This window comes from Pristis pectinata, chromosome 9 (assembly GCF_009764475.1).
Source record: "Pristis pectinata isolate sPriPec2 chromosome 9, sPriPec2.1.pri, whole genome shotgun sequence".
Classification (NCBI taxonomy): domain Eukaryota; kingdom Metazoa; phylum Chordata; class Chondrichthyes; order Rhinopristiformes; family Pristidae; genus Pristis; species Pristis pectinata.
Window position 1 is genome coordinate 11,128,471 of NC_067413.1, and position 16,053 is coordinate 11,144,523.

Consider the following 16,053-nt stretch of genomic DNA (forward strand, 5'->3'; position numbering starts at 1 on the left):
GGGACAGGAAGCAATCACTTTTGTCTAAGTACTTCAGAGCACAACAGTTATCCATAAATAAAGACCCATGCCAAGATGGGTTCAAAAAGACAAAGTTTGCTGAATGAAGATGTGGGGAAATCACAGGTTAACTTGGAAACAATCACTCACGCAGATATATTGTACTTTCTTTGAAAAACTTATTTAAATTAAGGGATAGATTTTCATTAGCATTGATAACTTATATTGACATTTGGCATTTGGACAATTGACAATTAACATTTGGAATTCTTGACTGAAAAGAATTTTTTTTACATACAAGTTTGTTTTACCTTCATTATAAACATTTCTGCTTGCATTTGAACATTTAATTACTATACAAAAGATGGATGCTTTGGAATTCTGTTAACATGTAGAAATGAAGATGAATTGGGTCAAAAAGTTTGTTACTTAACCAACTCTGTTCTTTCTTGTTGCTAGGTGGACAGGTTGGAAGTAGTAAACAAACGCTATGTTAGAGTAGTTTTTGCTCCAGATAAAGTAACCATGGATGGGGTAAGTACAAATATGCAATATTCTACTTTGAAGATTGTTATGAATTTGCACTATACAACAGAACTTGTGTTCATATGCCGCCTTTTTAAGGTAATGAACTATTCTGAGGTGCTTATCAAACTAAATTTGTTGCTGAGCCACAGGAGATGAAACAACGAATGACCAAAAACTTAGTCAAAGGGGTAAGTTTTAAGAAATGTCCTAAAGATGGACAGAGGGATGAATGTGGTATAGGGAGTAAAGTAGAGAGCTTTGGCCTAGAATATGGAGAACGGCTAAATAGAAGAAAATTGGTACTGTGCAAGAGACCATGATTGGTGGGGTCTGCATGCCAGAATTTGCGTAATGTAATGTCACCCAGAAGTAGAACGAAAACCCTTGTTAAAATCTGCTTGCCAAATTCAATAAACGTGTTTTGGTAGTCTTTGTAATTGGGAAGTCCGCACCACAGCAGCTCCCCCTGCAGTATAAGTATATGTCTTCTAGCCTTCCAATCCCTAGTGCAGAACTGGCACACTACAGTCATCAGCACCTACACCCTATCCTGGAAGCTATAGATGAAGCTAAGGAAGACTACTATCCTAACCTTAAAAAAAACACTTTGTTTGCATCCCAGAGGTAGAAAAATTGATCCTCTTGGGTGACTTCAGTGCCAGAGTTAGCATAAATGATGCAGCCCTCTGGAAGGGTGTGACGGACATGGTGATAGGGAAGGTGAACCCCAACGGTGTTTGGTAATGCTTGAACACTCTTTGTCAGAGAAACAAATACAAGACCTCATGGCAACATCACCAATCCAGGTGCTGTCATCTGTTGGGTTATCGTCATCCAAACAAGAGACCACAAGGATGTCCATACAACCTGTGGCATGATGGGCACTGTGGACTATTCAAGAATACAGAACAGATTAGGTGCTGGTTAGTCTATCAGCCTGGTCCCAAAATCATCAATGGCAGAAATGCAGCTTCAAGAAAATCAATATTAAGCTCTTAGGGACCTTCTTGTACTGCCTCACAGACAACCTGCCAACACCCACCCAACCAACAGGAACCTCCTAGTGTCCACAGTGTTTGAGTTGACCTAAAGTCCTCCATAGCTAATACTTGTGAAGAGTCTTTTGGTTTCCCTACCTGAAAACATCAGGGCAGGTTTGATGAGAATAACCATGAGATTCAAAGTTAATTAACCATGTTTTGCATTTTTGGATTGGAAACTCTCCACTTCATGGTAAAAGAAACAGCTCTACCTTCACCTTAAGGCTGAGCTCTAATAAAAATCTTTAACATAAAGAACAGATGGAAAAGGTGCAGAATGTCCGGAAGCTGTGCTGATTCTGAGCCAAGAACAGGATAGCTTATCAAGGATAAAAATGCTTGCTGGCAGGAGCACTTCAAAGAATTCTTCAACCGTGACTCTGACGCCGGTGTCCTTGACTGTTTCCACGAACTACTCAATCCAGCCTCTCTGTCACTGCAGACTAATAGGAAGTCAACTGAGAAACAGACTCTGGAGCAAACAGTGGAGAAGAACTTAATTCACAGCTTCAGCTCTGGGATGAGGAGGATATGTCTCTCACAGCAAGAGTTATCACAAGGTTCTTCCTCAACTGCTACCACCCAGAAGTTAGAGTTGCTCCCTGAATCAGTGTGGTTTCAGTCCATCTTGAGGCACAATGGACACGAGCTTCACCACATGACAACTTTGAGGAATGCAGGAGATCATATCAACCACTATATATGGTCTTCTTTGACCATGCAAAAGCCTTTGATTGTCAATTTAAGGGACTTTGGAGCATTTTCTCAAATCTGGTTACTCTTAAATTCATTTTCATCCAGTGTTTCCAATGAGATGGCATATGAGTCGTGCTTAATCTTTATTACCATATTATTGTATCATCCTCTAACAAGCTTCCTGCTGGAATGTAAGTAATCTACAGGACAAACAGGAAACAGTTGAACCTATGTCACCTCCATTGCATGATAACACTTGGACAAGTGCTTGTTTGGACTCTGATTTCCAAGTCTTCATAGGTTCATTCATTGAAGTGTATGAGAAAGTGGGCTTTGCACTGACATTCACAGAGAAAAAGTGGCTACCAGCCTGCCCCTGATGCACAATTCTCCCCCACTTCAACCCCCAAAAAGAAAGATCCATAACAGGGCCATGAAAAAAAATCATTACATGGATCATTTTCCATATCTTGGGAGATGCCTGTCAATGAATGCAAACATGGCTGATGAAATTCACCTTTACTAGACTAGCCTTTGGCTGTCTGAGGTTCAGGACTACACAGCACAAAGCTTGTGGTCTACTGGGCTGTGGTGATTCCCATTTGCTATCCTTTGGAGGGATGAGCTACCTCTAATAGGCACTTCAAAGCACTGATGCTATCTTTACAAGAGTCCTGATGCAGGAATGTTTAGATTCCTTTCCTCCCACAGATGCTGTTCAACCTGCTGAGTTCCTCCAGCAGATTGTTGCTTTACCGTCACAAAATCCACATTCACCAATAGCATAATGAGGGTCTAAATTCGCTCAGCCGGCTTCGATGGGCAGGCCATGTCGTTTGCACGCCTGACACTAGACTGTACTCTGAGCTCTATCACAACAAGTGATTACTAGGTGGGCAGAGGAAATGATTCAAGGATGCTTCTAAAGGCCCCCTGAACATCTATAACATCCCCACTGATTCATGAGGGTCCTGGGTCCATGACCATTGAAATTGGAAAATGACCGTTGACTCCTTTGTGAGCATGTAGGAGCCCCAGGGTAAATGACTAGTTTGGGTGGTGTGCTGCTTCCAAGTGCTTCCTGCCCATTTTTGGCAGTTTGCGAGTCCTACACTGGCCACAGCAGCCACCTCAACCCATGGAGCTCTGGAAGTGAGGCATCTTCAACCTAAGAGACTGCCTGTGGATTTCTTCAGGTGTCCTTGTGGTTAATCCTCAGACAGTACCTCTAAACACATTAGAGAGAGACACAAGAAACAGCAGAGGCTGGAATCTGGAACAACAAATAATCTGCTGGAGGAACTCTAAACCCATTAACAGGTCTCTTAACTCTTTGCTGATTGCTATGAATAAATTAGCTGCTGTGTTTGACAATATGACAACAGTTCAATTATAAAAGATGCTAAAAGAAATTTTATATTGTGCTGTTGGGCCTCCAGGTTTACCTGGACAGGTGAATAGAAATGATTTGACTTTTTAATGAATTTAGTCTTAACTAAGTTAATTTAGTGTGCTATATATACCTTCATTGTAAGGGAGTGTAATTAGACTCATATCCTTGAATCTGTTTTTCTACAGCAGTATGTCTGGTTTAACATTGGGAGCGTGGATACCTTTGAAAGGAATCTGGAGTCTGCACAGCAGGAACAGGGTATAGAAGGTGAAAGTAGAATACCTGTCGTATATTCCACAGAAAGTGATGGGTAAGATGTTTTTCTCTACTACTTACTCCCCTTTGGAAATGTATTCCATGTAACAAAAGTGAAATAAAATTGAAAACAATTCTTGCACAAAAGAACAAAGTCGCCGTGTCATTAGGGCCATCACTACTTTTTGTACCTGCCATCCTATTGAACCATATCGTTATTTACAGCAGAATGTTTTTGCAAGCTCATAAGGAATTGGCTTTGTCTTGAACTATGACATACTTAAATCTCATGTTTTCATATCTCATATTGCAGTAGAAGGAAGCCATTTGGCCCTTCAAGTTTGTGCTGACTTGGAGCATTCCAGCAATCCCATCCCCCCCCCCAACATTTCTCTGTAACCAATTCTATCTCTTTTCCACCCTCCACCCCCTCCCCCCTCCCCCCTGATTCTTCTGCTACCCATCTACACCGGTAATCTACAGTAGCCCATTAATCCACTAGTGCATCTTTGAGATGTGGATGGAAACCAGAGTACCCAGGGAAACCCATGCAGTCACAAACCGAATGTGTGAAGTCTACACAAACAGCAACTGAGGTCAGGATCAAACCCAGGCTGAAGCTGCACTGTAACAGCACTAACTGCTGCTTCATTGAACCACCTGAAATGTGGTTCAAATCCTGTTGCACTTACGACTTGGAAATGTAAGTGCAGGTCCAGTTATCAGCTTGCACTCGCACTTGAACTTGTCCTGATAGTCATGCGCAAATTGACTTGACCACTGGGGGATTATGTTTAGGCATTTACTATCGGTGTTGTTCTGTGAGGTTAATCAGATCTGCTGCTACAGGGTTGATCTCAGGATTGCTCATTTTACTCTCGGCCCATAAAAGGGTTTAAAACGTTTTACAGTCATCCTTTTCTTGTATCTCCATATGTTGATCTTGTAAATACAAATATAAAAACTACATGATGTTGTGAAAGTGATTTTGGTGCAAGTACTTTCCCTTCGTTTCCCTAGTTCATCTCATCAGCCTAGAATAATTTTTTTTTATTCATTCTTGGGATGCGGCACTTGTTTGGCATTTCTGGTCTTCACTAGTCACCCTGATTTAAGGTGGTGTTGGTAGAGGTTGTTGAAGCTGTTTGATACAACTGAGTGGTTTTTGCCACTTCAGGGGGCAGATAAGATTAAGTGATCTCAACCAGGGACTGGAATCACAACTTTTATGGACAGTGGCGTTCCTTAAGGAATATTAGTGAATCTGTTTTGCAGTAATTCTATGATCATTTTAACTGATACATGCCTTCTACTGCCAAAGTATTATTAAAAATTGAATTTTGTCTCTTAAGTGCTCTAGTGGGATTTGTACTGAATTTCTGGATGACTAGTCCAGTAACAAAACTGCCACGCTACTGTATCCTCTGAGCCTTCCCAAAATTTTGCTTCCTTTGCCCTTAGTCCTGATATCTTGCATAGCCAATGTTTAGCATGCTATATCCATGAGTCAATCCTGCTAGATGGCTTTAAAGAATTCTCAGATTCAAACTTCAATGTCATGTGTATGTGATAAAACATAATTTACAGTTTTATCACACAAATAAGTAGCATTTAAGGCCAGTCTGTATCTTAGCTTCAATTTTTCAGATTTGTTTTGGGTGGTGCCTAGTTTGTCATTTCTTCCACTATCCCACTTGGGAGAAAATCAATATCTGCAGATGCTGGAAATCTGAAATAAAAATAGGAAATTTTGGAAATGCCCAGCAGATCAGACAGAATCTGTGGAAAGAAGCAGTTAACATTTCAGGTCAGAGACCATTTGTTAAAATGGAAATGTTAACACTGCTTCTCTTCCCCACAGGTGCTGCCTGACGTGCTGAGTGTTTGCAGTATTTTGTTTTTATTTCATTTCTTGGGAGGCTTGTTCAGTTTTAACGACAATTGAGGGTCTGTTTCTGCCTACGTCTTAGTAACATTGTTCTATTACCATCTGTAGGACATTCCCATGATGAATAACTGAGTTCCCTGCTGAATCATTGGCTTAATCCATGTATTTTCTACTCCTCTAGGCATGATGCTCCAGCGCTCTGTCATTTTGTTATTGAGTGATTTAGGATATTTGAGTTTGAAAATCATGTTAGTAATTCATTAGGTATATGGGTTTGCCTTTTTATAAATTGAAGTTTTAACAGTTTTAATATTTGCATGTTTATAATATTTGCAATTTAAAAATGGGAATTTAGTGTTAATTAGAAATGTTCATCAAACATTGGCTTTTAGTTGTTTGGAAAAATGTCTTTTTTGTACATTGCTGAAGTGTTTTTAAACTTTGGATTTTGTGTCTAATATTTTATAATTAATTCTCCCACATTGCATTCTAATTTGAATTGATTTGTCTATCATCTTTGCTTAGCTCATTTCTGTTGAGCATGCTTCCAACTATACTGATCATTGGGTTTCTGCTGTTTGCCCTGAGACGAGGGTCAGCGGGTGTTGGTCGACCTGGGCGTGGCATGGGTGGACTGTTCAGTGTGGGAGAAACAACAGCAAAGGTCCTCAAGGATGAAATTGATGTAAAGTTCAAGGATGTGGCAGGATGTGAGGAAGCAAAGTTGGAAATAATGGAATTTGTCAATTTTCTGAAGAATCCAAATCAGTATCAAGAACTTGGAGCAAAAATTCCAAAGGTGAGTTGCTTTTTCTTTAGACAAAATCCATGGGGTCTAAGTAAGGTTATTAATGGTAGCTCTTGGGAACAGAATGGTGTCATTAACCTAGTCCTATAGGTTTTGGCATTGGGATGTTTATTCTATCCAGAGATATGAAGGTTAAAAAAATGCTTATGTGCTGCTCCTTCCAAATATGGGTAGTCAGTGCACAATATAAACATTTAACCAGAAATAATTGAAGTGGGAAATGGTCTTTGATATCTTCATGGCCCCACCACTTCCAGTCTTTCTCCACTGATAATATAGCAGCTTCTGTTGAAACTGTAAATTGGACTGACCTTTTACTCAAGCCTGTTCCACAGACTCCACTTTGATACTTAAGAACAAAATATACATTATTCTTAAATTATGTTCTGGCCAAATAAGTCTCCAACTTCTGATGTTATCAGTATTTATCACCTCCCCTTTAATGCTTAAATGTTCACTGACCTTAGTGAATTTAAAAACAGGAAATGTTCAGTAAATCAGGCAGCATTTGTGGGGGGGGAAGAAAAGTGGAGTTAATTTTTTTTGGATCATTGACTTGATCAGCACTGTTTAGCATCAGAGTCGTACAGCACAGATACAGGCCTTTCGGCTCTGTTCTGACCAACAGTCATGCTCGTCCATGCTGACCAAGTTGCCTTTTTCACTTTGTGTATAGCTGTACCGGTCTGACCTCGAGTTTCAGCCCATATACCCCGTTACCATTTTTCATTGTTCAACATAACATTCCAAGGAATCTTGAATCCTTGATATCCTAGTGTAACCATATTTAGTTTCTTTTGTTTCTCCTGTAATAGGTGTTGGAAGTTTAGTGTCCTGATGCACTTTCAGTGATCAATACTGTTTACAGTTCCAGTTATGCCAATGAGTCAATGCCCTCCGATTCAGTTTCCCATTCTGTTATTATTTTAAGCTAACTAATTTTTGAACATATGAACCAATTTATATTGTTACTTGCGTGAAATTTTTTTTTGCATTTGGTTAAGTAATAAGTGTGTGTGAAATGTAATAAGCAAATTAACCTTTTCTTTGGAGCAGTTAGTTTTTCTATACATTATACCCATGAATTAGTTATTGACCTTGATTAAGAGTCTAATGAGGATTACATCTTTCTCTCACAGGGTGCTATTCTCACGGGTCCCCCAGGCACTGGCAAAACTCTGTTAGCTAAGGCCACTGCAGGTGAAGCCAATGTTCCATTCATCACTGTGAATGGTTCGGAATTCCTGGAAATGTTTGTTGGTGTGGGTCCTGCCAGAGTAAGTCTTATTTGTGTGAATGCAAAGAAACAAGCAGACACGATAGGTGCTTGTTGTTTGACCATTTCCATTTTCTATAAAGGAACTTGGATGTAGGACATCTTGGGGGAAGGACATTCCCATCCCAAAAGGCAAGTGTGCAAAAGAAGTACACAGGTAGTTTACTAAATCTTCCTGTGCTATTTACTGCAGGCTGATAATTTGTGTCATGAAAGGCTACTCTGTAGCTAAAGGACATCAGATTTCCCATGGTACTGATTTAAGATTTGTATCCCAGTTGAATGAATAAGGCCTCATAAACGTAGGGTGCCCATTAACACACTCAAGCCTAATTAACTGTTTATCATTCAATTTGCTTATGACCAATTTCTCCCTCAAATTCATTTACACAGCTTTGATTTGTTTCCCTTTGTACACTTCCCTACCAACGATTGATTGTTCCATTTTAATAGTTGTAGCATCAACAACTTTGGGGGAAGGGGATTCATGATTTTGCTTGCATTTTGGGAGGTGGGGCGGAGTGGGGTTGTTTCGGAGCAAGTGATTCCCAATTTAATTCTCAATGGCCAGCCTTGCATTGTAGGATTATCAACGAAAGGAGGAGTAGGCCATTCGGCCCTCAAACCTGCCCTACCATTCAATGTGATCATAGCTTATCATATCTCTCAATACCATATCCCTGCTCTCATCCGAGAACCCATGATGCTTTTCGCACTTGGAAATTTACAGTAGCTATCTCCTTAAAAACATTCAGCAATTTGGCTTTTATAGCGCTTGGTTTGTAAATTACAAGTTTCACACCACTGAGTGAGAAATTTGATCTCATTTAAGTTGTAAGTGTCTTGCCCTGTAACCCAAAAGTGAGCCCTTGTTCTTGGCACCCCAAAGAGCGGACGCATCCTCCCCACGTCCAGTCCATTTAGCCCTGTCAGAATTTTGTAATTTCAATTCTTATTCAAGTTTTGTTCTACTAAGACCTAGTGAATACTAATTTGATTGGCATAATCTCTCATGGCATTCCTGCCATCCCAAGAATAAGTCTGGAGATGCTTCATTCAACTCCCTCCAGGGCAAGTAAATCCAGGGCTAGAAGATCAAAATTGCACATTATATTTTAGGTGTGATCTCATCAGGGCTCTGTAGCAAGACATTCTTGTTCCTGTCCTCAAAGCTTCTTGCTATGAAGACAAACATACCATTTCCCTTCTTAACTGCTTGCTGCATCTGCATGTTTGCTTTCAGTGACTGGTGTACAAGAAATCCAAGTACATAATGGCTTTCAATTTAATACCACTTAAATAATAGGCCACTTTTCTGGGCTCCAATCAAAGTGGATACCTTCACATTTATCCATATTATGCCAATGGTTCTCCCACAAGAAGTATCCACCTGATTCCTTTCAACATTTTAAGCTCGTTGGTTTCCTTTTAAACAATGCTAGTCATGTTTCGGTTCTGAGCACCTGTATAATGCAGTATATCCTTCCTAAAATGTGATGCCCAAAGCATGACTTGATTTGGAGTTGACCATGGTTCTTTGCAACTTAAATATAGTCTCCTTCCTTTTATATTCCAGCTGCCTTGTTATAAAGAGATGCATTCTGTTAGAATTATTCTGTGTAGTTTAATGATTTGAATATCTGAGTACCCAAATCCATTTGTTTCTACTTATGTTAAAAAAACAATTATTCCGCTGTTTTCCATTTCAAAGCTACAAATTGAGCCTTGCTATTAATATGCTGGATTCCTGAACAGTTTCTCAACATAAAATAATCCTTGGGTTTAAATGAGTTGTTAAGCAAGCCACAGGAGGTATACGACAATCTATATATTGCTTAAAGGAGGCTTTTCCTTTAAGCAATATATAGATGGTTTCAAGTGTTTATTTTAGCTTGGTTTTGTTTTCCTGAAATACAGTGCTGGTATCAAGTTGTTGCGGTTCTTCTAATTTTTGCAATGATTATTTGCATAAAGTGCTCCCTCATAAGGAGTAATCTGTAATGTATGTACAGTAAAGCTACCTGTACTCTAGTTCCAACTGAGTTGATTAGAGTGATGCCAGTTTCTATTGTTTTCTATTCACAAGCTGTTTTGTGTCTGAAGGCCATTGTCAGAAATAACTTTGTGAAGTGGTATTCTGTAAATTTGCACATTACAGCAACTGAGCTGGGTTAAATCCCAATAAAGAACAGAGGGACCAAAATGGCTGAAACTTCATTACTCTTGAGGAAGAGGATCTGGTGATGAGTTTTTGATGCTTCTCTATTATATCTAAATAAAAATCAATGCAATTGTTGTAAATAACTCGCGCACACATACTGACTGTTAACAGTGAAATCCTTTTATTATCTTGCTAGCAAGGGAGCAGTTAAAGGAAAGCACCATACTCTCAACCAAAACTGGCTCAATCCCCCTTTTTACAATTTACTTCCTTTTTTTTTCTTATTCAGTAACTTTCGATGATCTGTGCTAGATCAAGCAGACTGGCAAAGACAATGACAAAAAAACAGACTCAACCCTAACCGCACAAGGCTCCATTCATTCAAGCGGTTATAGGTTCTTGATAGATTTGGTGGGGCTGTAGCAAGGATATGCAGCTAATCATTAGCCCTTTTGCAACTGTGTTCATATTCTTCTACCCAATGTTTTTAATAAGGAGACGGGCTTCCACTCAAACCATTTAGCCAAACCATTGAATAGCATGAATGTTAAGGAAGCTTGTATTTTAGTGCAGTTATTACTATTCTAAACATGAGTAGTATGGTGATTTTAGTTATTCTGGCTCAGGAGTCAGGTTAGTCTTGTGGCCTCAAGTGACCTGATACTTTTTGTTTTGCTATGACTGATATCTTTATGATCAAGCATAATACCTTTTGTATTATAATGTATACACTTAGCACTTTGTCCTCATGCCATACATCTTTTTGCAGAATGTAATATTTTCCAAATGAAAACAAATGTGGATTTGCTGAGAATATATTAAGCATTAGTAGTCATTGTTTTTCTAAAATGCAAAATAACCTGAGATGAGTTTTACTATTTATTTAAAAAAAGACACTTGCCATTGGACAATAATTGATGGTAATGCAAATATTCAACTAAATACTACAGACCAAAACTGTTTTTAGAAAATATGTACTCTTCTGTAAGCTTTTTGAAGAAGCAACTTGCTTGTTTGACTCTCCACTCAAATGTATTGAGTGGTGTGAAGATCCCTGTACTTGGCAAGGTAGAGGCAGACAAAATATACCACAAGATTAGGGCTTCACCATCCTAGAATTAATCCTTATTTGAACAATGGTGATTAAATACTGCCAATTAGCATCTATTAATGTCATTTCTTCAAGTTTCAATTTTAGTTACTTGTCTTGTTTGCACATCACTGTGATCTGTAGAGGGAGCCAAGTCATTTAGCTTTTTAACATGCAGCAATGTCCTTGTTCTTAGGCAGTCTCTTGGGATCTTGGACTGTGATTTTGTGACTTAGGTAGCTAACAAGGCTAATATAGGAACTGCAGAATCTTCCACAGACAGGACAGGTGGTAGACAACAGGGTGGGTGGGTATGAAGTTTGTGAGGTGGTCTGTTCCTTCTATCACAGAAGCAGGGCCTCTGTTTGCTCTTGATGCATGTTCTCAAGGTTCTCGTTAACATCCGAAGCTTCCCTCTAAGCAGTCATGGGCTAGAGATTCCCAGAAGTCAGTGTAGATGTAATATTTCTTCAAGGAGGTTTTGAGCACAGATGAAGTGATCAAAATCAGTGATCGCGAGCGCACATACCTCAGCAGATTGCATGATTGGAGAAGATTACAGAACTAGGAAGGGATGAGGCAACAATGGAATGGAAAACAAGGAGAAGAATTTTAAGTTAAAAACGGTGTATGACAGGGTCGGAAAGTCAGCTTGCAAAGGGCTGGTAGATGAACAGGTCCAACCTGGGATGTAAGCAACAGAGGTTTGAACAACTTTTTTTGGGCAAAAAACAGGCTTAACATTAAATGTTCTATATAAAAGTTTATTATAAAATGAGTTTTTTTAAACAGCAACAATGTGTATGTAAGAACCATCTATTGTACAACTTATTATTTACATCTTTCGGAGCAAAACAAATGTGAGATAAAGTTGCTTCCGCATACTGTCTGATTGTGACCTGTGTTCTTCAGATGAGGCAGAAGTCAGGAAGTCAGAGGAGTTCCTTCAGTTAGGACCTGTTGTTTGTGATCAGGAGTGTTAGCATTCTGTTACTAGAAACATAGAAAATAGAAGAAGGATTTGGCCTTTCGAACCTGCTACACCACTCAATACAATTGTGGCCTATCATCTATCTCAATACTATATTCCTGCCCACTTCCAATAGACCTTGATGATTTTTGTGTCTAGAAATTTATGTACCTCAGAAATGTTCAGTGAATTTGCCTGTGCAGTCTTCTGTTCAGTATTGTTTTAGTAAGAAAGGAGAGCACAAAAGAAAAGGCATCTTTCTGCATTTTTAAAGTTCTCCCACCCGGCCCTCACAATCCCTAGAAAGAACGCAAGTGCCCTATTGGTCATCTCCTGCACTATACATCAGTCATAACTGGATTATGGGAAAGCTTCACTTCTGACAGCTGCTGGTTACCAAGCATTCCCTGTTTTCACCCTTATTTTTAGCTCCCTCCTTATGCCTTGAAAGTTGATGGTAGACTTTCTACACAATTGTGTGCCTTTTAGGGGAGAATTGCAGCTGGGGATGCAGTAGAAATACTGGACTATTGTTTCTCATTTTGGTGATGTCCCGCTCTGTATCAGTAACTGTCCATGAAGGGCACAGTCTATCCTGATTGATTCAATTGATAGGTTAAACCAAGGCTCCATCCATGCTCTTGGGTGCCGTGGCACTTTGCAAAGAAGCAAAAGGATACCCTGGCAAATATCTATCCTTTGTTTAGGACCAAGGTATCTGGTTGTTATCAGACTGTTTTTCATTAAAATTGTAGAATTACAGAATACTTATGACACAAGAAGCTCATCATTCAATCCATTGTGTTTATGCTGGTCACAGAGCTCTCCAGCCTAATCCCTCCTTCCAAGACTAGGTCAGCAGCCCTACATACCCACTTCCAAAAACTATTTAAATGTGATAAAGGTTTCTACTTCTCCCATCCTTTCAGGAAGTGACTTCCAGATCCTTGGCAACTCTTTAATCTAACCATTTACTTTGCATTTATGGCTCTAGGTTTCTGGTATCTCTACTAAGGGAAATGGGTCTGTCCTATCTGTTCCTTCAAGGCTGTTCATAATGTTGTACGTCTCCATGAAGTCTCCCCTCAGTATCCTCTGCTCCACACAAAACAGCCCCAACTTATTCAACCTTTCCTCAGAGCTACAGATGTCATTCTACTCGTGCCTTTCTAAATCCCCTCAAATGCATCCTTTCTGTAATGTGGTGACCTTTTTAGAAGCTTGCTGTGCACAAGTTGTCTGCCAGGTTTCCTGTGTGACCACAGTAGCTAACCTTCAAGGTATTTTTTGCTTTTGGATGTCTAAAGACCATGAGGAGCATTCTTTAAATGCAATGCTTCTCTTTTTTACAAATTGATAAACAAAAACCAGATGGAATTTGGTATATTTGCATCCTGTGTTTTTTCTCATCTAGGTGCGAGATCTATTTGTAATGGCTCGTAAAAATGCTCCTTGTATCCTATTCATTGATGAGATTGATGCGGTTGGAAGGAAAAGGGGTCGTGGTAATTTTGGAGGACAAAGTGAACAGGAGAACACCTTGAACCAGCTCCTGGTTGAAATGGATGGTAAGTAAAATCCACTTGTTGAGGCTTCAAATAATGGCATAAACAAAGCCAGGGGACTTCTTTAAATATCATTTTGGTGGAATGTTGATGTGAAGCTTTTATTTTCAAATATTATTCTGAATTGGGAATGCAACTTTTCAACTGATTTCCACCGTTGCAACCCTGCCAGTGCAACCTGTTCCACTCTGATTTCCCAATTTGTGGTTTCCTAGTTCAGCTCAGCTAAGGAAGTACACATAACGTGTTGTGTAACCAATCGTTGCCCAATTTTAAAAATGAATTCTGGAATTCAAAATGTTTTGTTAACTACTGTTATTGATCGGTCATAGAATCGGAGAGAGATCCAACACAGAAGCAGACCCTTCAGTCCACTGAGTCTGCAACCATTTACGCTTATCCTATATTAATCCTATTATTTTTATTTTCCTCACATTCTAATCAACTCCCCCGAGACTCTGCCACTGACCTATACAGTAGGAGCAACTTATAGCGGCCAATTAACCTACCAACCTGCGCATCTTTAGAATGCCAGAGGAAACACACTCGGTCACGGAGAATGTGCAAACTGCACACAGACCGAACCCAAGGCCTGGATTGAACCCTAGTCTCTGGCACTGTGAGGCACCATCTCTACTGGCTGCGCTGCTCTGCGGTCTTGTTTAAAAGAAATAATACTTGCGTCACATCTGTAGTTGATATACGTATCTTTTAAAGGAGGAAACACTCTCCCAGCATTGTGTGACAATTGTACATGTGATGTAAACCTGCATACATAAAGTGATGGCCCATGATTTAAAAAAAACCATATGAGCACAAATTCGTCTATAAGTGTTAAAACAGACACAAATAGTTAAGCTTGATTATTGATGCACTATCTGCAAGAGAGATTTTATGACTGCTTCTGAGAATTTAAGTTTTTAGGAAGTTCTTGCCCCCAATCCGTTTCATGACAGAGAATAATGAGTTGACAAAAATCTCTTTGGTTTCTGTATTTCCCACCTACACCATTTGTGTTCAAGGGAAGGGTTCTTGCTTATAATACTCCAACTAAACTTTTCTTTTTCCACTTCCCCCAACTTTCATTCTTGCGTATCTCCTCACAGCTGGTTGGTTGGGGGCAGATCAGCCATGATCATATTAAATGGCAGGGCAGGCTTGTTCTTGCTCGTATAGATGTGTCATCCACAACTAGCTTCAAATCAAAAAATGACATCAAGAGTGTGAACGTTTTAAATGAGTTATATAATTTCCAGGGAAAGGAGTGGAACTGGGGCGAGGGCAGTGTTTGAATGCCAAAGGTTTTGGCTTTGGTCTTTCCAGTATTTAGTTTGTGAAATTTCTTGTCTACTGCTGACTCTGGTAGTTTAGAGTCTGTGGAGGGATTGGGTGATGCAAGATAAGATTTCTTTATTAGTCACATGTACATTGAAACACACTCATCTTTTTACGTAGAGTGTTCTGGGGGCAGCCCGCAAGTGTCGCCACGCTTCCGGCGCCAACACAGCATGCCCACGACTTCCTAACCCGTACGTCTTTGGAATGTGGGACGAAACGGGAGCACCTGGAGGAAACCCATGCAGATACTGGGAGAACGTAGAAACTGCTTACAGACAGTGGCTGGAATTGAACCCAGGTCGCTGGCACTGTAATAGCATTACGTTAACCACTAAACATCAGATGAGACACAGGGAGCCCAAGCTATGCAGGAAAAGAAGTCATAACTTTTGATTCTCAACCAGATTAGAATGGAACAAGACGTGCCATCCCACTCTGGATGGCAGTGAGAGATGTTGGGGCACAATGATGCAGTCAACAGTGACAAAAGCTGGAGACAACTCACAAATGTAGAGGGATAGATTACCTTTGTCACAGTCACATATGATACCATTTGTGAATTTGACACTGCACCAAGATGGCTCTGAAATTGAAACATGATTGAAGAAATTAAGAGTTCCAGGAGCATTTAACAGCCATCAATGAGGACCTTTGTTCCATTGTCAGTTCAGAGTGGATTAGAAAACATTGGTTGCGATGAGGGTAATGTGTTCACATTTGGGGGGGGAGGAGGAGGAGTTGTAAAGTGTACTAAATGGTTGCAAGGGCATCCATTCCTGTTAACAGTAATAATGAGATTGCCCCCCAAATGGAGTAGAATGTCAAATTCAGAACCACAAGATCTGAATGCAATTTTGTGAAAATCATTTATTTTCCAAACATTGCAGCAAGTTTTGTGTAGTTTAACACTGTTTTAAGAAAAGCTGTAAAATTAAAATAAACTTGTAATTTTAACAATCTGTTCAGACTATGCAGTTGAGTTGCACACAATATTTGCAAGGCAATAGTCAGATATGAGAGTGAAGCTCGAAAGTAGCTGAGCTTC

The 16,053-nt window shown here is 39.7% G+C and overlaps 1 protein-coding gene across 2 annotated transcripts in view; it reads left to right on the forward strand.

The window, feature by feature from the left end:
• The window catches only part of afg3l2 (AFG3-like AAA ATPase 2), a 48,074-nt gene that overhangs the window by 16,597 nt on the left and 15,424 nt on the right, over window positions 1–16,053 (forward strand). Inside the window, exons 6-10 of one of the 2 annotated variants that reach the window (XM_052023993.1) lie at window positions 460–534; window positions 3,843–3,967; window positions 6,326–6,599; window positions 7,748–7,885; window positions 13,520–13,673. In XM_052023993.1, the coding sequence (XP_051879953.1) occupies window positions 460–534; window positions 3,843–3,967; window positions 6,326–6,599; window positions 7,748–7,885; window positions 13,520–13,673 (766 nt within the window). The remainder of the gene's footprint in view (window positions 1–459; window positions 535–3,842; window positions 3,968–6,325; window positions 6,600–7,747; window positions 7,886–13,519; window positions 13,674–16,053) is intronic. The other variant, XM_052023994.1, reaches the window with a different exon arrangement.